Below are 18,752 nucleotides of genomic sequence, written 5' to 3'. Positions count from 1 at the left end.
AAATTCTTTCACCACTTTCTCAGTGACAAGGCATAAGGAAGCCAAAAGCTCGCAAATGCACGTTAACGCCTTATATTGAGAAAACCAAGGCTAAATCTGCTGCGACCAGTCCACCGAAGAAGAAGAAACAGGAAATTACTGAAACATTATTCAATGATAAAAAACCCTGTGGCAAAAAAAACAAGGCCGTTGAAAAATTAAAATCGTTGACGATGAAGAATTCGACACTGAACCGTTTCAAATTAATAATAAAAATGAAGATGTCGATGACTGCCCTTGCATTTATTACAATGACGTTTTTTTTCGTTTCATACCTGGTGAGCAGTGGCTGCGTTGCATGCGATGTTTTCACTGGGCTGAAATATCGTATGCTACTGTCTCGAGAACCTTCATATTTTCAAACTTTGCATTCAAATATTATGTATTTCATTATGTCTATTACTAGTATGTCATTTTGTCCTTAGTAAACGGAGAAAATGGATTTTGTTAGAAGTCAAAATAATTTCTTATATCTTTTATTTTTGTAGTTCAATTCAATTTTCAACTTATAATACTTAAAAACAATTAACCAAAGTTAGTATTTAACACCAAAATGGGAATATTATTGCAATAACTGAAAATATATGATTGAAAAACAAAAAAGTATGTCATTCTGTCCGCATTTCCCCTTATTATTTTCAAATTACTTCATTTAAAAATTAAGTTATCTAAATCTAGTCAAGACCAGAACTACTACCTAATATTCAAATCAACCGAGTTAACAGTCCAGCTGTTTCAATTGAAGATTATTTCATTCCATTGTTGGATATTGTAGTGGCAGATCTCTAATTCCGTTTCCATAATGATGTGTTCAAGTTCAAAGTATTCGATATAAATAATTCAATTCTCTTATTCAGTCATTGAATTAGGAAGGGAATATGAATCTGGTTTTAGGCAGAATTCAACGGAATTCACATCGAACTTCCAAAAAAAATAATTATATTTAGTATCGTTTGCATTAGTGCAAACATCCAGTATAAGGTAAGGAAAATTGGTAAAAAACAATATTTCGATTAATTTGGTTCAACCTTCGTTATCAAACTTCTTTTTCTCACATTGCAGATATGAGTAAACGTTGTCGTCAAAAAATTTTGTTCCGATTACCCCCCTCCAAGAAAAAAAAAGATCTTCGCCCTTGATTATTGTGGTAATTACCTACACACCTTCATATAGTCTCGCAATAACATGTTAATAATTATTCAGCACGGACACTCTACCGCAAAGTTTAGAGGGATTCTATGTAACAGCCATAGCTATCAGTCTTTCTCCTTTTACAGCAGACTAAGGTGGATTTCAAAGGGCCAAACTTCGAAACGGATACCGAACTTCATTATAAATGTTTCTATAACAACGGAAATCCTTTGAGATTGAAGTCGAGTTAAAATTCGAGCAGAAATCGCTTCGGGGAAATAACATGTTCTGGAATTATTTATTAGCATCCCGCCTATGGGTATAGGCCGGATTGGTTGCTTTTTTTTCACAAGATTTTCCACCACACAGACGAAGAATAAACGCTTATGGTACAAAAAAAGCATAGTTTTTTCCAAAGGTTTAATTTTAAATAGCCCGCTATCTGGATAACTATCACTTTTGAAGCTGTCATATTTTGACATTCGACAAAAATTACGATTTACTAAAAATGGAACGATACACGCTTCGACAACGCATTGAAATTTCTTGAAACTATATATATATAGTTCTTCACTGTTCAACCATTTGCCTTCCCATTTGAAATCTTTGAACAATCATTCAAAAAAATTAATTAAGGAATTATTGCTGCAAAAGTGCTTCGATTGGGTTAAGGAATTTCTCTCTGGTTCGTTGATCACTCAATAGAATAGTAATTGTTGTAAATAATAGAGTAATAATCATAATGTGGCCCCACGTTGGGCGCCACAAACTGTTTGCGCCTTTGGATATACTAATAAATGAAATATACTTGGTTTTAAAATATTTATTTTACATATGTGTTACAGTCGATGTCGTACAGCACAATTGAATTCAATACCTATATGTTCTCTTCCGCACAGAAAGTCATCTAACACATGTCTGTCTTATAAAGGCGGTCACATGTACAAACCGCGTACAGGGTGTCATAAACTGAACAGTAATGATTAAATTGTGTTCATTACTACCATGAGAAGGTTTACCTATACAACAAAATATTTTCGAAAAAGTCTTCCATGATGACCATCATTCATTTGTATCCGTTTGTCGCATTATTCTCGGGACCCTTGTAAAATCGGTGACAGTCCGATCCTATATTCCTTTTGTAATGTAATACCTAAGATCGTGTGAATGATTCAATTTATCCCGTTTTTGTGAGTATATCATATGTACCTTGGGAAAATCTTTGGTCATGTTGGGTAAAGCTGATCCGTCTGTAATTTTCGATTAAAAGGAGAATAAAAAAACACCAACATTTGTAGCTGTGGCACTCAGAACAATGACTAAGATATAGATTTTGACGATTTTCATAAAATCTTCGAAAACTAAGAGTAAGACACTTTCACTAAAATCAAATTTGGATATTCTAGTCGGGCATGTCCTAAGCTATCAGCATGCGCCGGGTTGACGTTGGTTTACGGGACACCCTGTATAAACCTTCTTTTGAGACGCCTTGTATTATAAGTCGAAAATAAACCGGCAGCACGAGTTCTACACAGTTTATAGTCTATACCTAGCAAAAAAATTTTAATTATAATTAATGAATTGAATTTATTGAAACAAGGATAAAAAATTGGAAAATACCAAGGGAGTAGAAATGGGAGGGTGCTGGGGGTAATTACCCCCAAGATTTTGAAAATATGAAATTTCAGAAATGTCGCAAAGACGAATAACGAAAATTTCCCCATAAAATGAACCAATAATAATCATTTTACTTTCCTTTGAAATCGACGTCATTAAAAAATCGGACCCCTTTACGGTTTATGAATTTATTATCACTTTCAAGACGAGTACTTTTATTGCACTACGAGCTCGTCTTTGTCCGAAGTTTATTATTTTCCTTTATCTATCCGCTTTCTCGGCATCGCCCCTTATTTGCCATCTGTGATTTTTGCATTCGTCATCGGTATACACTTACCTGTTGTTTTCGGTTCTTTGTATCATTCTCGTCACAAAATTTCAATATGTAGTTATCAAAGAACTGAACTGAGGAGTAATTCGAAAAATTGTCCGGGCTGTGTTTTACAATTTATTGTGTTTCATTCAAATTGCAATTTATTTATGAAGACATCAGTTTTGTATTCACTATATCTACAGGGTGTTCATAAATTGACGGTACAAATGAAAATTACAGATTTCTCGGATCATTTCAAGCAAAGAAGTCCTATAAAATGAGTCCGCAAACGCTTTGTTTTTGAGATACAGGTGTTAAAGTTCAAGTTTTTCTCTCAAAGCACCTTCCCTTCACAAGATAGTTAACTTGAATTGGCATAGATATTCCAATTTAAAGTTCTCATCATGTGATATCCTAATTTTGATTGCAAATCTACAAAGTGAATTTTTTCTGGAAGGGTGCCCACTTCTTTCTTCCAGAATTATTTTTTTGTGAACCACTGGTAGTTTAGAAAAATTTAAAAAGAAACTCTGGTTCAGTACAGCACTTTTTGGTTTGTTGTAGTTTTGTCGTATATATCTGCAATCGATTTGGAGAAAAAATTCAAAAAGCTCTCTATAGTAATTCCCAGGAAAATCCAAATCATTATAAAGATCCAGTTAGGTATCTATGATAAATGAATTAATAATAAGTTTTGGTACTCATTTACCAACTCTGTAGCGAAGATTAATAAAAATTCGATAAACTGGTTAAGCATCACAAAAAAGTAGGACTACAAGAAACACCCTGTATCTCGAAAACAAAGCGTTTGCGGGCTCAAGTTAATGGGCCATTTTATTTTTATAATCATCCAAGGAATCTCTCATTTTCCTTCGTAACTCCAATTCAGGAACACCCAGTATAAGATAAGATGAACAATCGAATTGGTTATAAAAAATAGTATATTGTGCAACAAGTAGGGAAAGTCCAACTTTTCTCGCGAGTGTGGAAGTTTGTGGCACGAGCCTGAAAGGCGAGTGCCGCAATCACACGAGCGACAAAAGGACTTTCTCCACGTGTTGCACACTATACTTTTCCTACAACTGCATAAATTTCAATAATTCAGTAATGGACTTGATTCACATTGATCACTGTGATTATATGTTTATACCCTGTAGCTTACAGAATAAACCATATTATTATTATTATCAAAATGGCCTTCGTTGACAGTATGTGCTAATTTATTGAATTTCATTGGTCTACCACACGAGGTGTGGGCAAAGTGACGTGAGAAATAATATTTCCCACAGTATGAGCAATACATAGTTTTGAAATTGAGTAAGCTATGAAGAATATGCTACTTTTCATAGCAGTTGTAGGAAAAAAAATTTCGAGTACCTAATTTGGTTCAGACTTCGTTATCAAACCTCTTTTTCTCACATTATAGATATAGAATAAATCGTCTCTGGTATATATCCCAGCTCTTCACAGGGCCCTTGGCGCGGGTTATCAGCTTCAGCTTTCAAAAGCGGTGTAGAAAAAATACTAACAAAATGCGTTAGCGAAAAGACAAAAGTGATGAATAATGCGGGTGTTTCAAAAGCGTGAAAATTCAAGAAAATAAAGCGGAAAGTCAAAAGAATATTGAGAAAAGTCAACCACAATTTTAGTGGACTAAGTAGGAATCAACCATCAAATCTATATTGAATCCATGTGTATCTTGCGTTATGGACGGAGCCATCAGTGTCGACATTGTTTACGCGCAAGCTTATGATATTTCGCGATCGCTCGAATTCCATAATTTTCTCACACAAACAATATTATTAAAATTCCAAAAAAATAACATTGTTTCTAGATTAATGGAAACAGAATTAGATTTGTGGTATAAAAAGTGCACTAGTGAGACTGAAAATTTGCCAGATACAGCATTTACTGCATAAAATTTGCCATTAGAACTTTTTCTGGAGATAATAGTATTACAAGATAGAATATAACGTACTGTGGGGGATTTTTCAGAAGTGGATGAGAAGGCATATTATCAGACAAATGGGATTTTCCTATTTTCTTCAAATACATATATTCATTCAATTATTCACAAGCTGAGTTCATCTGATGCATCAGTAAAACAAATACTTTTGGTGTCAACTGTAGTCATCACAAAACCGTTATTTTGATGTCAAATGTGCAGTCTTAGGAAGAAGTTATACTCCAACAAATTATCCAAAAAAAAACACATTTGAATTTTTAATCAAATATAAAATAACATGTTTCAAAACTTCAATTAATATTCCAGTTTATTAGGTAGAAGCTTATTTAGAAGAATAAATAAATACATATATGTACCAACTAATGTTTCGAGAAACAAATAACAATTATAAATTATAAACTTTTCTCATTTAACTTTAACATTATTTTTGGACAAAAATTTGAAATCACAAAATATTGTTCTATATTTAAAATGAAGTATATTAGCTTATATATTAATACATAATAAGTTTTGGAACCTTTTATAGTATTTCCAAGTCGCAATGACGAATTTCAGGATGTTTTTTCTGGAAAGAGTTTATTGATCAAAATATAAAAGAATTATGTTTCTCTTACCCTTAATTTCATTTCTATCCGATCAATTTCCCCACCAACAGAATCCACTATATTCTCTCCATGTTTCAGAATGAATTCTTCGAGTTGATCGATGTTTTCAATCTTTCTACATTCCTAAAAAAGTAATAGTTGATTCCTAATAACAATTTCAGAATTCAAATTACCTCAAGCAGCATATTTAGGTCTTGTTTATCTAAATAAGATCTAGTTAATTCTCTTCCATCAAAATCAACTTCTGCTTTGTATCTGACCAGATAATTACCCATATCAATTCCTTTAACATCATGGATGGCTCGAACCATTACATCACTTTCCAATTCACAATTTATTTTGTTCAAATCGTCTTCTGGAATAGACCTAAAATAAAATGAAAAAACCTTGTATGACCGATCAGGCATGCGTTGCCATGGCTTGGTTATAGTTCACACTCGGTAATATTACACTAGTCATCACAGTTAGAATAATGGTCATTAGTGAATATCATTATGGTTATAAAATGGTCCAAAGAAAGAAGTTATGATAAAAAACTAGTTTTCTAAAATTCAATACACTATAACTAAAAAGTTAAAGAGGTTTAGGACATAGGTCCAATTGAATTCTTAATGATAAGGATCTTATTATAAAACTCTTATTTTTTCAAATCCCCTTATAACAAATTGAGACTGTAAATCAAAAAAAAATTATCGTCACAATCAGAAAAACACAATTTATTTGAAATTTACACAAACTTCCAAACTCACCTGCCTACCAAAGCTGCAACATTAGAATAAATTATGAAAGAAGCCACCGAACCTAAGATACATCCTACTCCTAGACAGCCAAGTGAATCTGGAATGGAACTATTTGTTATTGAAGCCCAGCTCATACATCCACCAGCTACCACAACTCCTACAACTGCTGCAAAATCCTCCAATAATACCACATTCACACTAGGATCTTTACTTTTAAAAACTAAAAATCAGAAGAAAAATTGGACCCAATCAATATCAACTTTTCCCTAAAATACTCACTATACTCTTGCACAGACATCTTAGCTTCTTTAGCACCCTTCCTTATAGAATTAAAAGCAACCATACAAGTAGCACCCTCTGAAATGAATGAACCCCCTAAAATGAAATACGCCTAAAAATTCAAAGGTTCAATCAGTGTCATAATGAAACGCAATATAAAACAACTAACCCAAAAGAAATCAGATAAAGGTTCCGGATTCATGATTCCTGTTATGCCATGATAGAATGAAAGTCCAGTTCCAACACAGAATATTCCAACACCTGATATTAATGAGGCAACATATTTCATATTATTATAACCATAAGGGTGATAGGAATTTGCTAACTGAAACAAAATAAAAATTCTACATTAATAATTGAATATGATCAACAAAACCAAATAAATTCTTTGAAAAAAAAGAATTGAATAAAAAATTTAAAAAAGGAACTTAAAGGATTCATATTATATGTATATGTAAACCTTCTGAAAATTTTAATTTTAGAATGTATAGAATCCCAAAATTAAATAAAAAAATTAATTCCTCGACAATCGTACGACAAAATTGTATTGAGAAATACCATAAAAAATTCAAGGATTGCAGTAAAAATAATGTATGTATTATGTATCATTGTAGTTATATTCACTCCCCACTTCATGATTATATTTCTCATGTTTTCCATACAGTTTTCAACAAAATTTCAATTTTGTTTCATATGTTCATAGTTTCGAATAATTGTTTAAGACAGTTTTTTTTCAATATATTTTTTGGATTTTATATATTCCAAAATGTAAATTGAATGAACTGGATATACTTAAGGTAAAGTAATGTAATGTCAACTGAATCTTTATTTATGTTTATAGTGTTTCGACAATAATTTAATCATCTTCAGAAACTAAAGTTTGCTAACTGCTTTTGAAGTTAATAACTATAGTTCATATTGAAGTAAAATATTGAGTCCACAATGAACTTGAAATACTTCACTATATATACCTTAAATCAGTAATTGAACTAACCTGGACAGACTTATGAATTCCAAATGCTAATATGATTTGATTAATAGTATCTGCAAAGGAATGTATACATTCTGAGAACATACTATGAGACCCTGTGTACAACCAAGCGAATAGTTTGAAGAGACAATTGGCCATATTTCTGCGGACAAAAATTAGCATAGTTACTTGAATAGAGTGGTGTCAGTACTCAATGGTTTGATCACCTACTGGAGGGACATGGAACAACAAATAAAGCATATTCATAGCTTATTAGGCAAGTTACACTGATTTGAAGTAGTCATTACTATTCTTGACCAATCAGAAGCCTATTCCAGTCATATGAAGAGTCGGATGTCCCTCTAGCAACTGTTCTGTAACGTCGGCTGACACTGCTCTATTGTATTGGATTTCTTATGCAGAAAATCCTCAGAAGTAAAGAAACTTACATTCCTACAGCTATAAGTACAACCCTTCCTGATCTCCCTGACAAACCAGGATCATTATCTTTCACTGTTTCACCAGCAGACTTTGATATTTCCCTTCTGTAATCCCGTAACCTTCTCTTCACCATGAAAATATCTACAAAATAATAATAATATGGTTTATTCTGTAAACTACAGGGTATAAACATATAATCACAGAGGTGTGAGCATGTACGTGACTTCTAATAAACAAAATATAATACAGTTTCAGGTATTCAAATAATTTCACAAATCAAGATCAATTTCTATCGACATATCTCAATAAAAAATTTAAAAATTAAGAAAAACTTGAGAGTGCACCATCCACAGTTATGATCACTGATGTGTGCAAATTGTTTACACACAATATATCACAAACACAAGCTCATTCTTTATTGCAAGTTATGTCAACATATTTATTTGGAAGAAGGTTGCTTTCGGTAAGTAAGTTATCCAATTTTCTCTTTTAGCAAAAATCATTGAAAATGGTGTGACTTATTGGGGATTTATTAATGAATTGAAATATTTTCTGCCCTTATCAATTACCCATGACCAATGAAATAGAAAATTTGAAAATATAATATTTATAATTGACCAAGTGTTAGAATGGCATGCATGGTTTTTTATTATTGAAATCGATTATTCTACCCATAAGAATCCTGAAAAAACTTAGGTAAAAAATTCCAATTTTTATCCAGAATTTTATTTTATTTAATTCATGCCTTTGAAGGTGTTCATGATGATGATCAGCTATCGAAATTTTTTCAGAAAAATCATAAAAATGTGAGTTTTCTTGTTATGTTGTTACATGCATAAGATTTATTGGTTGGTTTTAATTGTCATCACTATTTGTTGCAGAGATAATCAGACTCACGAAATCCAAAGAACAATAGGAATGACGTGAGCGGTGTTCGGTAAACTCCGACATGTACTGAAAACTACTGATGTCCCAATGTGCTTAAAAAGGAGAGTCTTCAATCAGTATTTTGCCTGTTCTCACGTATGGAGCTGAGACACTTACATTAACAAAAAGGAACATCTGCAGAATACAAGTGATGCAACGGAGAATAGAAAGGTCAATGCTGGGAGTTACCCTCAAAAATAGGATACCTAACCAAACCATGAGGAACCAAACAGGAGTAAGAGAAGCAGTTGAGGCTATCTCACACCTCAAATGGAGCTGGGCTGGAATGAGTGATGGAAGGTGGATGAAGAGACTTGTGGAGTGGAGACCTAGACATGAGGCATATAGAAGTAGAGGATGACCTCCTAGTCAGTGGACAGACGATATAAAGAAAGTAGCTGGAAACAAGATTCAGACGGCACAAAACCGGAAAAGATGGCTATAGTTAAGGGAGGATTTCGTTCAGCAGTGGACGGGATAAGCTTTATGATGATTATTTGTTCTAATCAGAGTTTGCGACTCCCAAATTTTTCCATACGATTTTTATACATGCACCAAGTGTCACATTACTCTTCAGAATATCAAAATGTAGTATACATGATAGAGGGAAAAACTAATGAGTTTCATTGATACATTGAACAGAGAGGCTCTGAGTGTGGGCAAGCTAGCATGAACTAAGGAAATGTTTTCTTTTACTAGCTTCTCACAATATAAATGTAGTAGCAAAATTCGTAAAGCAACTAAAATTCAATAACTTTTGACCTCATTAGTCAAATGTTGATAACGTGTCCACAATAGCTTAATCTTTTTTAACCTTCAGACCTCTTTCTTAGACATATTTTTAGGTATATGAATTTATCCCAATATTAATCATTTAAGTTAATTGTTTCTCTAATTCTGTGGTTATTCCGTTCATTCTTCCACATCTTGTAGAACAAAATCGTGCGAGAATATATCAGAAACGCACAGTTTTCATGGTTATATTTTATTATTCTATGTTGGTACTCCGAACTTTCCGCCACGGCTTTATCCGTCAATTCATCAATTTGCCTCAAAGAAATCAGTTCTGCCAACCAACATTTTTCAATGCAGAAATCACTAAAATATATTTGTGGAAATATTTCATTAATTTCAATGAAAATGCAATGAATTGGAGAAAATAATGTATAATACTCGTACAGAAGGCTCATTCTACCACTCGTTCATTCCAAAACTCGCCACTTCGTGGCTCGTTTTTGAATTTTGAACTCGTGGAAGAATATCAATGCCTTCTGCACTTGTATTATAAATAACTATTAGGTTACTATTTTGATAAGCATAGTATAACCAAGTAAATTATAACTTTGATGCATGAAAATGAATATTTATAAACAAGAACAAACCTAGATTCAAGAAATATGTACAAAAACTGTTTGAATTTAGACTATGATAAGATAAATAAGATTTTTGATTTTCATTATCATGTGTCCTTACTAGCTTTGTTTACGAAATATAGGATTACAATATTTTTAGAAAAAAAGAGTTTTTTATGAATTGCTCAAAAATATTTTGGATGATTTTGGAAAAAATTGACATTCTTACTTGTGGCAATAAGTGGCTTCTTTCAATACCATTATGAACTACTTTTTTTTTGTATATTTTATTACCATTGTTAAGGGTTTTGAGGGATCAAGTGCTGGTTTTTAATGTTATGGTGACAAAGAAAAAAGCTTTGATTGAGTATATGAAATTTTTTTTGTAAGATATTCAAATGAATAAAGTTTATCTGAATTAAAGTTCAGTCTTTCATGTGCCTGAATACGAAACCTGATAAAATATTGTCAATATTATAGATTCCAATGGCTAATTGACATTGGGACAAATCAATGGACGTCACTGTTTTTTTTTAATGATGAGACAAATTCATAATTCTTAATTGTTCAATTCTAAGGAATGAATAAATATTTGAAAATAACGGTGGCATATACAATGGTTTGTCATAATTTCAATATCAATTAGATACCCTCTAGGTTGCCACTGGAAACAATAATTTCACTCTCATAACATTTGAAGGATGTACATTGTCTTGAAATTAACCAAAAAATCTTTTAGTAATTAATAAAAATTTACTTTGTCTAAAAACTTCAACACCTGCTATCTCGAAAACGAAGAGGTTAGAGCATATGATTATGGGAATAAAAAATCTTATTTTTCCTGAAAGGATATTGAACGTTTAACCCTGAGTCACCTTGTATAAGTACACTAACAACTAAAGAGACCAACACCCAACATTGACAAGAGTACATTGTGGAACTAGAATTACTAACTTTGTTGGTATCTTTTTCTCTCAATGTCTCTTTTGAGTAATTCCATATTCAATGCTTCTTTAGATCCCCAAATTTCCATTGCCTTAGCTTCAACATCCTTTCTCCAATAAACAGTAATTGGAGGTTCACATTCATAAGGTGATCTTCTCCTTGTTCTGGGTAAATTTTCTAAATCTGATGGTTTCAATAAGAATTCTGACATTGCTCTAAATGGAGTTATGAAATTTCTCTCTAGAGACTGTGCAGCCAGATCAAGTTTTACTCTTTTCTTTCCTATATCTTTCCCATCTGAAATTAAATACAGTTGGTAATGTAAAAATGATTAAATTAGAAATGATGAAAAAACATACTCATTTGGATTTCCCGATTTTCAACATCTTTTTCCAGGTTTTTTGATTTTTTCAACTGATTTTCAGTAAGTGAAAGAGAGGTGGTATTAGAATTCTGACTTGTACTCTTCGCATCTGAAGTTTTAGACTCCTCATTATCTCTAATTTCGGGTGCTATAATATTCAACACAGGTTGCCCACTTCTAACATTTGATTTAGAAGAATCATCTGATTTCTTGGGATTTGTTTTGTCTGCGATATTATCCTCATTATTCTTAGTTTTCCGTAATAATGATGACCATTTCAAACCCCTTACATCCGTATTTTGATTCCAATAAGATAGTTCCCTTTTAGTAAGGACTCCTGTAAATTATATTTTAGTTAACATCATAAAAGGGGATATTTCACTGATTTGTTCGCAACAAGAACTTACTTATTCTCGTTTCCACAAATGATGTTTTAGAAGTGAACCGATAGAAAAGCTTAAAAAGCATTACATTTTTAGCAGACATTTTATTTTAATAAAGGTGCTTTGATTTTTCCATACTTCCGAAAAAACTACATTTAATTGAGTAATTAAATTAAACTTTAAATAATATTTAAATCATCATCCTATTTTTCCTTAGATGACAATTTCAAAACATTAATTATTAATAACAGGTATAGCAAACTGTTACTGTAGCAAGATGAAATGACAATAAAATAACAGTAACAACACTTAAGGTAACCGTCCACTAAGACGGCAGCACGCCGTGATGAGCACAGTTGAATGCAAGTTGGAGGGGGATTTTTTCTCCTCGGGCGATCGGGCACGCCTAGTGGACGCTTACCATAACATGGAGGGTAGAGATCTCTTTACCCTCCATCAGTACATAAATAATCTCTGTGGTTTAGAGCTATTGAGGTTAGATTGATTACTTTAATGTTCTATGGTGGCCATAGTGTCTTCTTAAATTGTCACTTCTTGTCGCGTCACATGACCTGTTTTGTCCCCGTGACCAAAATCGCAGGAAAGTTCAAAAATTTAAGAGGTTCTCGTTGGGAACAACATAATAATGGATATTTTGGATCCGTTAGATTCTAGGTAAAGTTTTTTATCCTAAAGGTTTAAAATTTTATACTTATTCAAAAGAATTATGTAAGACCACACATTGTACAAGGTCATTTATTTGTTCTGATAATGAATGAACAAGTGTTTATGTAGGTGTGAATTAATCTTGATAAAATAGTAATAATGTTGAAAGTTGAGATTTTGTTTTCATTTCATAAATATTTTCTATAAAATATGCTTTTTTTACAGTGAAACGGAAATAGTTGAATCTAAAGTTCTGATTGATGAAGAAATTATTGATAAACACCATGGCATGGATAGTGATGATGAGCAAAATATGGTTAATCACTTGTCACCTCAAACATTACTAGAAACTCCTGGCGATGAAGTGCATTATTCACTGAGGTCACCAGATGGTAATTAAAAAAACTGACATTTTCTATTAGTATAATTGATATTTTTAAGGAATTGTTACATATAGAGTGCTTCAAGTTGAAGATGAGGGACCACAAATAGTAACTACTGGAACTGGCTATCCTAATCCACAACCAGTTTTACAAAGTAATTTAAATGGTCAGCTTTATGTTATAGGAAATAATGACATGTTTACATCACAATCAGGGACTAGAGCAATAGCGCCAAGAGCTTCTATCGTAGAAACCAGTAATAATTGTTTGTTGAACATTAAAAAAGTACGTGAGTTGATTAATCAACTGTGATATAATTAAAAATCCAATCCAGTGCCAATATATTGACAAAGTCATGGAATTATTACTATATTGATAGACTGTTAGGACATACTTTTTCATACATTAAAGCCATGTATTTGTGTGTCTATTGCATTGAAGAAATTATAATATTCACTGCTTTCTTATAGCTTATTTGACGGGCTACACCAGTGTGAATTAAATTGAATTTTTGAAGAGCTAAAAGACATAATTAGCTCGATTTATGAGAACTGGTGCAGCCAGTCGAATACACTATTAGTATCACTCAATTTACATCTTTACAATACCAAAAAATTATATAGTGTAATAAAAATAAGGATCTTAAATTTTAACATTTTCAAAACTTGGTTAATTATATTCCTTATTTTATATACAGAGAGATGAAAGGAGAAGAGCAACACACAATGAAGTTGAAAGAAGAAGAAGGGACAAAATAAATAATTGGATAGCTAAACTGGCTAAAATAATTCCTGAGGGAGGTTCTTCAGATATTAAAGGAAATGGTCATTATGATGGCCAATCAAAGGGAGGAATTCTTGCCAAAGCCTGTGATTACATAACAGAATTGAAAGATGTGCAACAACATTTAGATAGTTGTCTAAAGGAGAACAAAGCCCAACAGCAATCAATCGAAATATTAAAACAGAAAACTTTTTCTCTTGAATGTGAAAATAGAACTTTGAGGGAGATGTTGAAAAGAAATGGTATTGAAATACCTGATAATGTGATTTCATAGTTTTGTAGTTATTTGTTAATTAACAATCACTCAATTATATTTTCCTAAACTCTAGAAAGCTAGAATAGTAAAAGTGTGATTATTGAGAATTGACAAATATCTCCTATTTAGAGTAATTTTAATAGTTCACAGTATTTTACTTGCATTGTGTAATTTATATAAATCTCAAAAAGTAGACCAACAGTCTATTTAATTTATTTATTTATTATTTACATACCTATATTTTTTCAATGAAAGACAAATGCACTGGATATTCTGATTTTCTAGATATTTAGGAATACAATTTATTGTTAAAAATTTGGATCTTATATTTTGTTGAATTATTTGTTTTAAAATAAAAAATGCAATATTGAATTTGTGTATTTTAGTTATACAATTTTGAAACTTTCTCCATTATGATAGTGATATAGTTAATTATTATTAAAATTATTTCAAAGATTAAAGGTAATCATAAGATCCTCAATTCAGATGTTTAAACAAGAACATATATGAAAGAACTTTAATTTCCGTCTTGCACATAAATTCAAATTTTCAACTTGATGAAACTATTATTGGAGCGTTAGTTAATGCTTTAATGTGCAACAGAATTGTATTAAAACTTAATCAATTCATGGTAATATCTCTAAAAATTTCAATACTCAATAGAAATGTTGGACTAAAGGAATTATGGATCAGGTAACTTTAGGATCTTAGTTATTATTAGAAAAGAGTAGGGGTTTTCACCCATAAAGTTAAGTTCTTTATTAAATGCCGCCAAGCTTTTGGCCATCTTCAGGGCACTATTTTTTTTTTAAACAAACGACTAATAAAAAATTCATCAGGACTTTTATTTATTGTTCACAAAGAATTAATTGATAATTGAATTATTTTATGAAAAATTCAGTTTGTAAATCTGATATAAAGAATTTATTTTGAAACATGATTATCTATTTTCAATGGAATAAGCATTCTATTTACTCGTTCCTAGACCTATGAATTGTAACAATTGTGAAAATAGATAAACTACCTATGAAAAAAAAACCCATCGTACCACATACGACTAATATTGAAACCATTGGTGAATATTTCAGCACTGGATTTTCTTCATCCAAGGGCAGAATTGGAAAAATCATCAAAATGAAGAACAGGTACAATAATCCACTTAGGCTGAACACCAGAGCAATAATGCCACTTTGTTTGTCTGTGAAAACCATCCTAGATGGAATAAAACACAATATTTTTAATAAACCACATTATTTTGATAAATTTTTTTAAGGTCTCCTCTTAAAGAGGTATCTGCAATAATTCTTCAATGATTATGACTAAACAAATCACATATTCAAAGATATTTTTTGAATGAGACTAATTAATAAACATACCCAGAAGATAGGTTATGTAGATAAAATAATATTGAGACCTAATAATTATTTTAATGTTTCATTACTCTAATTTCATATAAATAAAATTAATTAAATTTCTTTCATCTTTAATAAATCACTAAAATATTTCTAAGTAGTAGTAAGTTAGTACACCCTACTGTAAATTGAGGTTATAATATAAATACATGGTGGATGCGATAAAATTTTCCTTAAATTCAACTTCATCATGTTTAGTGAAATATTTACAATTCTATCTGCATATTGAAAGTGAAATCTTTTCTTCGTTCAATTCAACAGATTGAACGTCATAAAAAATGGGGTTCAAAACTAATAAGAATATTTTATAACAACTTTATTCACAAAAATTCTCCATAATAACAGTGTTCCAATTCCCCTCAATTGAAAAAAGTTTTGAAAACTACTCTTATTCTTTATTTTGATCCAAATTAGTATAATATTTGATATTTACAATGCAATTTGCCACTATATATAACTAATATATGATAAGAATTTAGAAACACAGTAACAAATATCACAAGCATAATAGAAAATAAACCAATGAGTTAAACTTCAGATACATCCGCAATGGTTCAATGAAAGCTGAAATAATTTTTCATACATTCAATTCTTGGCACAGTATTAGTCCATATCAAAAAGGACAATTTTAGTTTCAGTTGGGAATAATGTTCAAGAAGTTATTTAACATAATTGAAAACAAATGCTGTAAATTCTTAAACAGCATGTTTATTCAGTTCCCTTCTGAAAAAACACTAAGGAAGTCAATATAACTAAACATGAGATATGTATAATTAGATGTGATTCAAGCATTTTCCACTTGTGATGATTATAATCGTTATAATAAAGAATACTTTTTCATTATTTCAATTCATTATCCTTCATTACTGAGAACTTCCAAATCTTCACTAATAGTATTTCCAACTTCTGAAGACAACATTTCTTGTTCATCATAAATTGTTTTAAACTCTTTTAGATCTATCATATTCTCATCTATATTATGTACAGTCTTCATGTGATTAAAGAGATAAATACTCTGATGGAAATATTCCTTACAGTCCCTACATTGATAACTGTTGTCATTATGTAACCTCAGATGAACTTTCAGGGCAAAACAGGAAGCAAATGATTTGTCACAAAATTCACAGGGAAAATTTTTATCTTCTTGAATATTATGTTTTGACTTCAAATGTGTACGAAGAGAGACATTCTGCCTAAAACCTTCCCCACATACAGAACATTTGTATGGAGTCTCATTAGTATGTTGCCGAATGTGTGTCTTCAGTGCATATTTGCTAGAAAAACCTTTGCTGCAATGCTTGCATATATGAGGACGTAGTTTTTTATGTGTCATATTAATGTGGCTGTTCATATCTTTGAATGTAAAGAACTTCTTCTGACAAACATTACAAATGTGCCTTCGAGCCCCTGGAAAAAAAATTATAAATAGCTCTAAATAATATAAGGTTTAAATTTGATTCCCAAAAATATTTGGTCAAATTTTTCCCTTCTTACCTATATGTTCTTTGTTTTTGTGCTGCTCAAGTTTATATTTCTGTCGATAAGTTCTAGAACACTGATCACATTTGTACTCATCTTTAGATTTTTTATGCATGTAAAATATATGGCCTCTCAAACTTTCAATATTTTTACAGGTTACTCCACACAAATCACAGACTCTGGGACCACTTGTATGATTATCTAAATGTTTACTCATATTATCAGATCTGATAACTATACCACAGATTTTACATTGGCTCTTTTTATGTTTCATTTTATGAAGATTAAACGCATATTTATCACAAGAGAAGTTTTCTCCACATTCTTCACAAATATATTGATCAACTCGCTGAACTTTTCTAGTAGTTCTCTTCCTTTTCTTAATGTCACTTGAAAGTATAGTCTTTATGGAATCAAGGGTTGTTTTTTTGAATTTTCGACAAGATTGATTCCTTAAGAGTTCATCTTCTGATTTGTTATCTAGTTCTACAATGTTAACTTCATTTTCAGTATCTAAGTGATCAAGAACCTCAAAGGTCATATCATTACTATCTTCACTCAATTCTGTTTTAATTACAAAATCATCTAAACCATTAACTTCACTACAATCTTCATAGGTGAGAATTTCTTCTAATCCATCATGGGATATTTCGCATGGCATATCTTCAGACTCTTCAGAATAATCAGTTACTAAAATAATTTCAGGATGGTTCCTATTTTCTTCTTCTAACTCATTAGTGTTTAGTTTCAATAACTTTTTATGGCACTCCAAAATTCGCTTTCTGGTTTTAGTGGCTTGTTGAATTTCATCAATACAACTAATACAAGCTATTTTAGGGTAACCATCATGTTCTGATATCTGAAAATTTTTTTTATGAATAAATACTATGATAGTATTCCACAAATTCGTTTCAAACCTCAAGAGATGTCAATTCCAATATCATTTTCTGAAAATTTCCGTCGAATAGATTTATGTAAGTTTCAGTATTTCGCAAACATAGCCTACATTTTTTATTGGTAGACACATTGTACTTCAAAGCCATGGTTGACATGGTTATTTAAAGAATCATCTGAAGGTGTAGATGAATCATTTATTAGGGGGAGAAACTTAATAATTCTGTTATACTAATAATAATACATTTTGTTATTACCAAGATAATAAGAATGTATTAACCTTAATCTGTCAATATAGTCTATGGTTACAAGTGTTACCACAGTAAATAAACAAATGGTTCCTCTCTTAGAACATTAATCTATCTATATTCTAAGGTTCCTCTATTGTGTGTGTGGTGTTACAACAGTGGCGACAAGCGTGGTATTGTTTTTGATTAGCTGAGCCTAAATATGGCGACTTTTTGTTTACATTCTCCGTTCACCTGATTTTTGGGATTTATTCAAATGTTAGGCCCATTTTATCGAGTCACTGTAGTATTCTTCAGTTGAATAAATTTGTTCTATATACAATCAAATACTATCAGGCCCAATTTCAATTAATTGTATTCTCAAGTTCTATGGTAAAGACATATGGTTCGCCATTTTTAGGCTTAATTCGAACGAATCATCGTCTTTCTCAACTGTGTTTTATTAAATCACTTTAGTGTCCACCGATTAGATTTTGTTTAAGCTGATTCTGTTTGAACTCGGCATTACTGGTACTTTTCCTTACTTGAGTAGATGGCAATTCATATTTCCATGAATACC

The 18,752-nt window shown here is 31.4% G+C and overlaps 3 protein-coding genes across 4 annotated transcripts; 1 reads left to right on the top strand and 2 right to left on the bottom strand.

Moving 5' to 3' along the window:
• Positions 1–5,310: 5,310 nt before the first annotated feature.
• On the bottom strand, positions 5,311–12,398 carry LOC123684725 (zinc transporter 9). Its single transcript, XM_045624112.1, has 11 exons — positions 12,097–12,398; positions 11,685–12,026; positions 11,335–11,622; positions 8,110–8,242; positions 7,685–7,823; positions 6,860–7,015; positions 6,691–6,802; positions 6,421–6,631; positions 5,845–6,037; positions 5,681–5,794; positions 5,311–5,631 (listed from the first exon to the last, which is right to left on the bottom strand). The coding sequence occupies exons 1-11, from the start codon at positions 12,173–12,175 to the stop codon at positions 5,587–5,589; spliced, it is 1,812 nt and encodes a 603-aa protein (XP_045480068.1). The 5' UTR covers positions 12,176–12,398; the 3' UTR covers positions 5,311–5,586.
• Positions 12,399–12,585: 187 nt separating this feature from the next.
• LOC123684727 (upstream stimulatory factor 1) lies at positions 12,586–14,532 on the top strand. Of its 2 annotated transcripts, none has more exons than XM_045624115.1 (4): positions 12,586–12,747; positions 12,964–13,130; positions 13,180–13,406; positions 13,819–14,532. In XM_045624115.1, exons 1-4 carry the CDS (start codon positions 12,719–12,721, stop codon positions 14,176–14,178), a joined length of 783 nt encoding a protein of 260 aa, XP_045480071.1. In that variant the 5' UTR covers positions 12,586–12,718; the 3' UTR covers positions 14,179–14,532. The 2 variants fall into 2 exon arrangements, with proteins under 2 accessions (XP_045480071.1, XP_045480072.1); XM_045624116.1 differs by lacking the exon at positions 12,586–12,747 and adding an exon at positions 12,829–12,863.
• A 452-nt stretch (positions 14,533–14,984) lies between these two features.
• On the bottom strand, positions 14,985–18,267 carry LOC123684726 (zinc finger protein draculin-like). The gene is made up of 4 exons (XM_045624113.1): positions 17,969–18,267; positions 17,067–17,910; positions 15,537–16,979; positions 14,985–15,372 (listed from the first exon to the last, which is right to left on the bottom strand). The coding sequence occupies exons 1-3, from the start codon at positions 18,101–18,103 to the stop codon at positions 16,426–16,428; spliced, it is 1,533 nt and encodes a 510-aa protein (XP_045480069.1). The 5' UTR covers positions 18,104–18,267; the 3' UTR covers positions 14,985–15,372; positions 15,537–16,425.
• Between the last annotated feature and the right edge of the window lie 485 nt (positions 18,268–18,752).

The sequence above is a fragment of the Harmonia axyridis genome, chromosome 7, assembly GCF_914767665.1.
Source record: "Harmonia axyridis chromosome 7, icHarAxyr1.1, whole genome shotgun sequence".
Taxonomy (NCBI): Eukaryota; Metazoa; Arthropoda; class Insecta; order Coleoptera; family Coccinellidae; genus Harmonia; species Harmonia axyridis.
Note: the sequence above shows the minus strand (reverse complement) of the source record. Positions and strands in the feature narration are given on the sequence as shown.

Excerpts from the sequence above, each read along its gene's own strand:
- LOC123684725 (XM_045624112.1), bottom strand. The coding sequence starts at position 12,175 with ATGTCTGCTAAAAATGTAATGCTTTTTAAGCTTTTCTATCGGTTCACT. Across the intron at positions 12,027-12,096 it reads ATTTGTGGAAACGAGAATAA|GAGTCCTTACTAAAAGGGAA; the intron begins GTAAGTTCTTGT and ends TATAATTTACAG. Across the intron at positions 6,803-6,859 it reads CTTTATCTGATTTCTTTTGG|GCGTATTTCATTTTAGGGGG; the intron begins GTTAGTTGTTTT and ends TTGAATTTTTAG.
- LOC123684727 (XM_045624115.1), top strand. The coding sequence starts at position 12,719 with ATGGATATTTTGGATCCGTTAGATTCTAG. Across the intron at positions 12,748-12,963 it reads TTGGATCCGTTAGATTCTAG|TGAAACGGAAATAGTTGAAT; the intron begins GTAAAGTTTTTT and ends CTTTTTTTACAG. Across the intron at positions 13,131-13,179 it reads TTCACTGAGGTCACCAGATG|GAATTGTTACATATAGAGTG; the intron begins GTAATTAAAAAA and ends GATATTTTTAAG.
- LOC123684726 (XM_045624113.1), bottom strand. The coding sequence starts at position 18,103 with ATGTCAACCATGGCTTTGAAGTACAATGTGTCTACCAATAAAAAATGT. Across the intron at positions 17,911-17,968 it reads TGGAATTGACATCTCTTGAG|ATATCAGAACATGATGGTTA; the intron begins GTTTGAAACGAA and ends AAAAATTTTCAG. Across the intron at positions 16,980-17,066 it reads CAAAAACAAAGAACATATAG|GGGCTCGAAGGCACATTTGT; the intron begins GTAAGAAGGGAA and ends TTTTTTTTCCAG.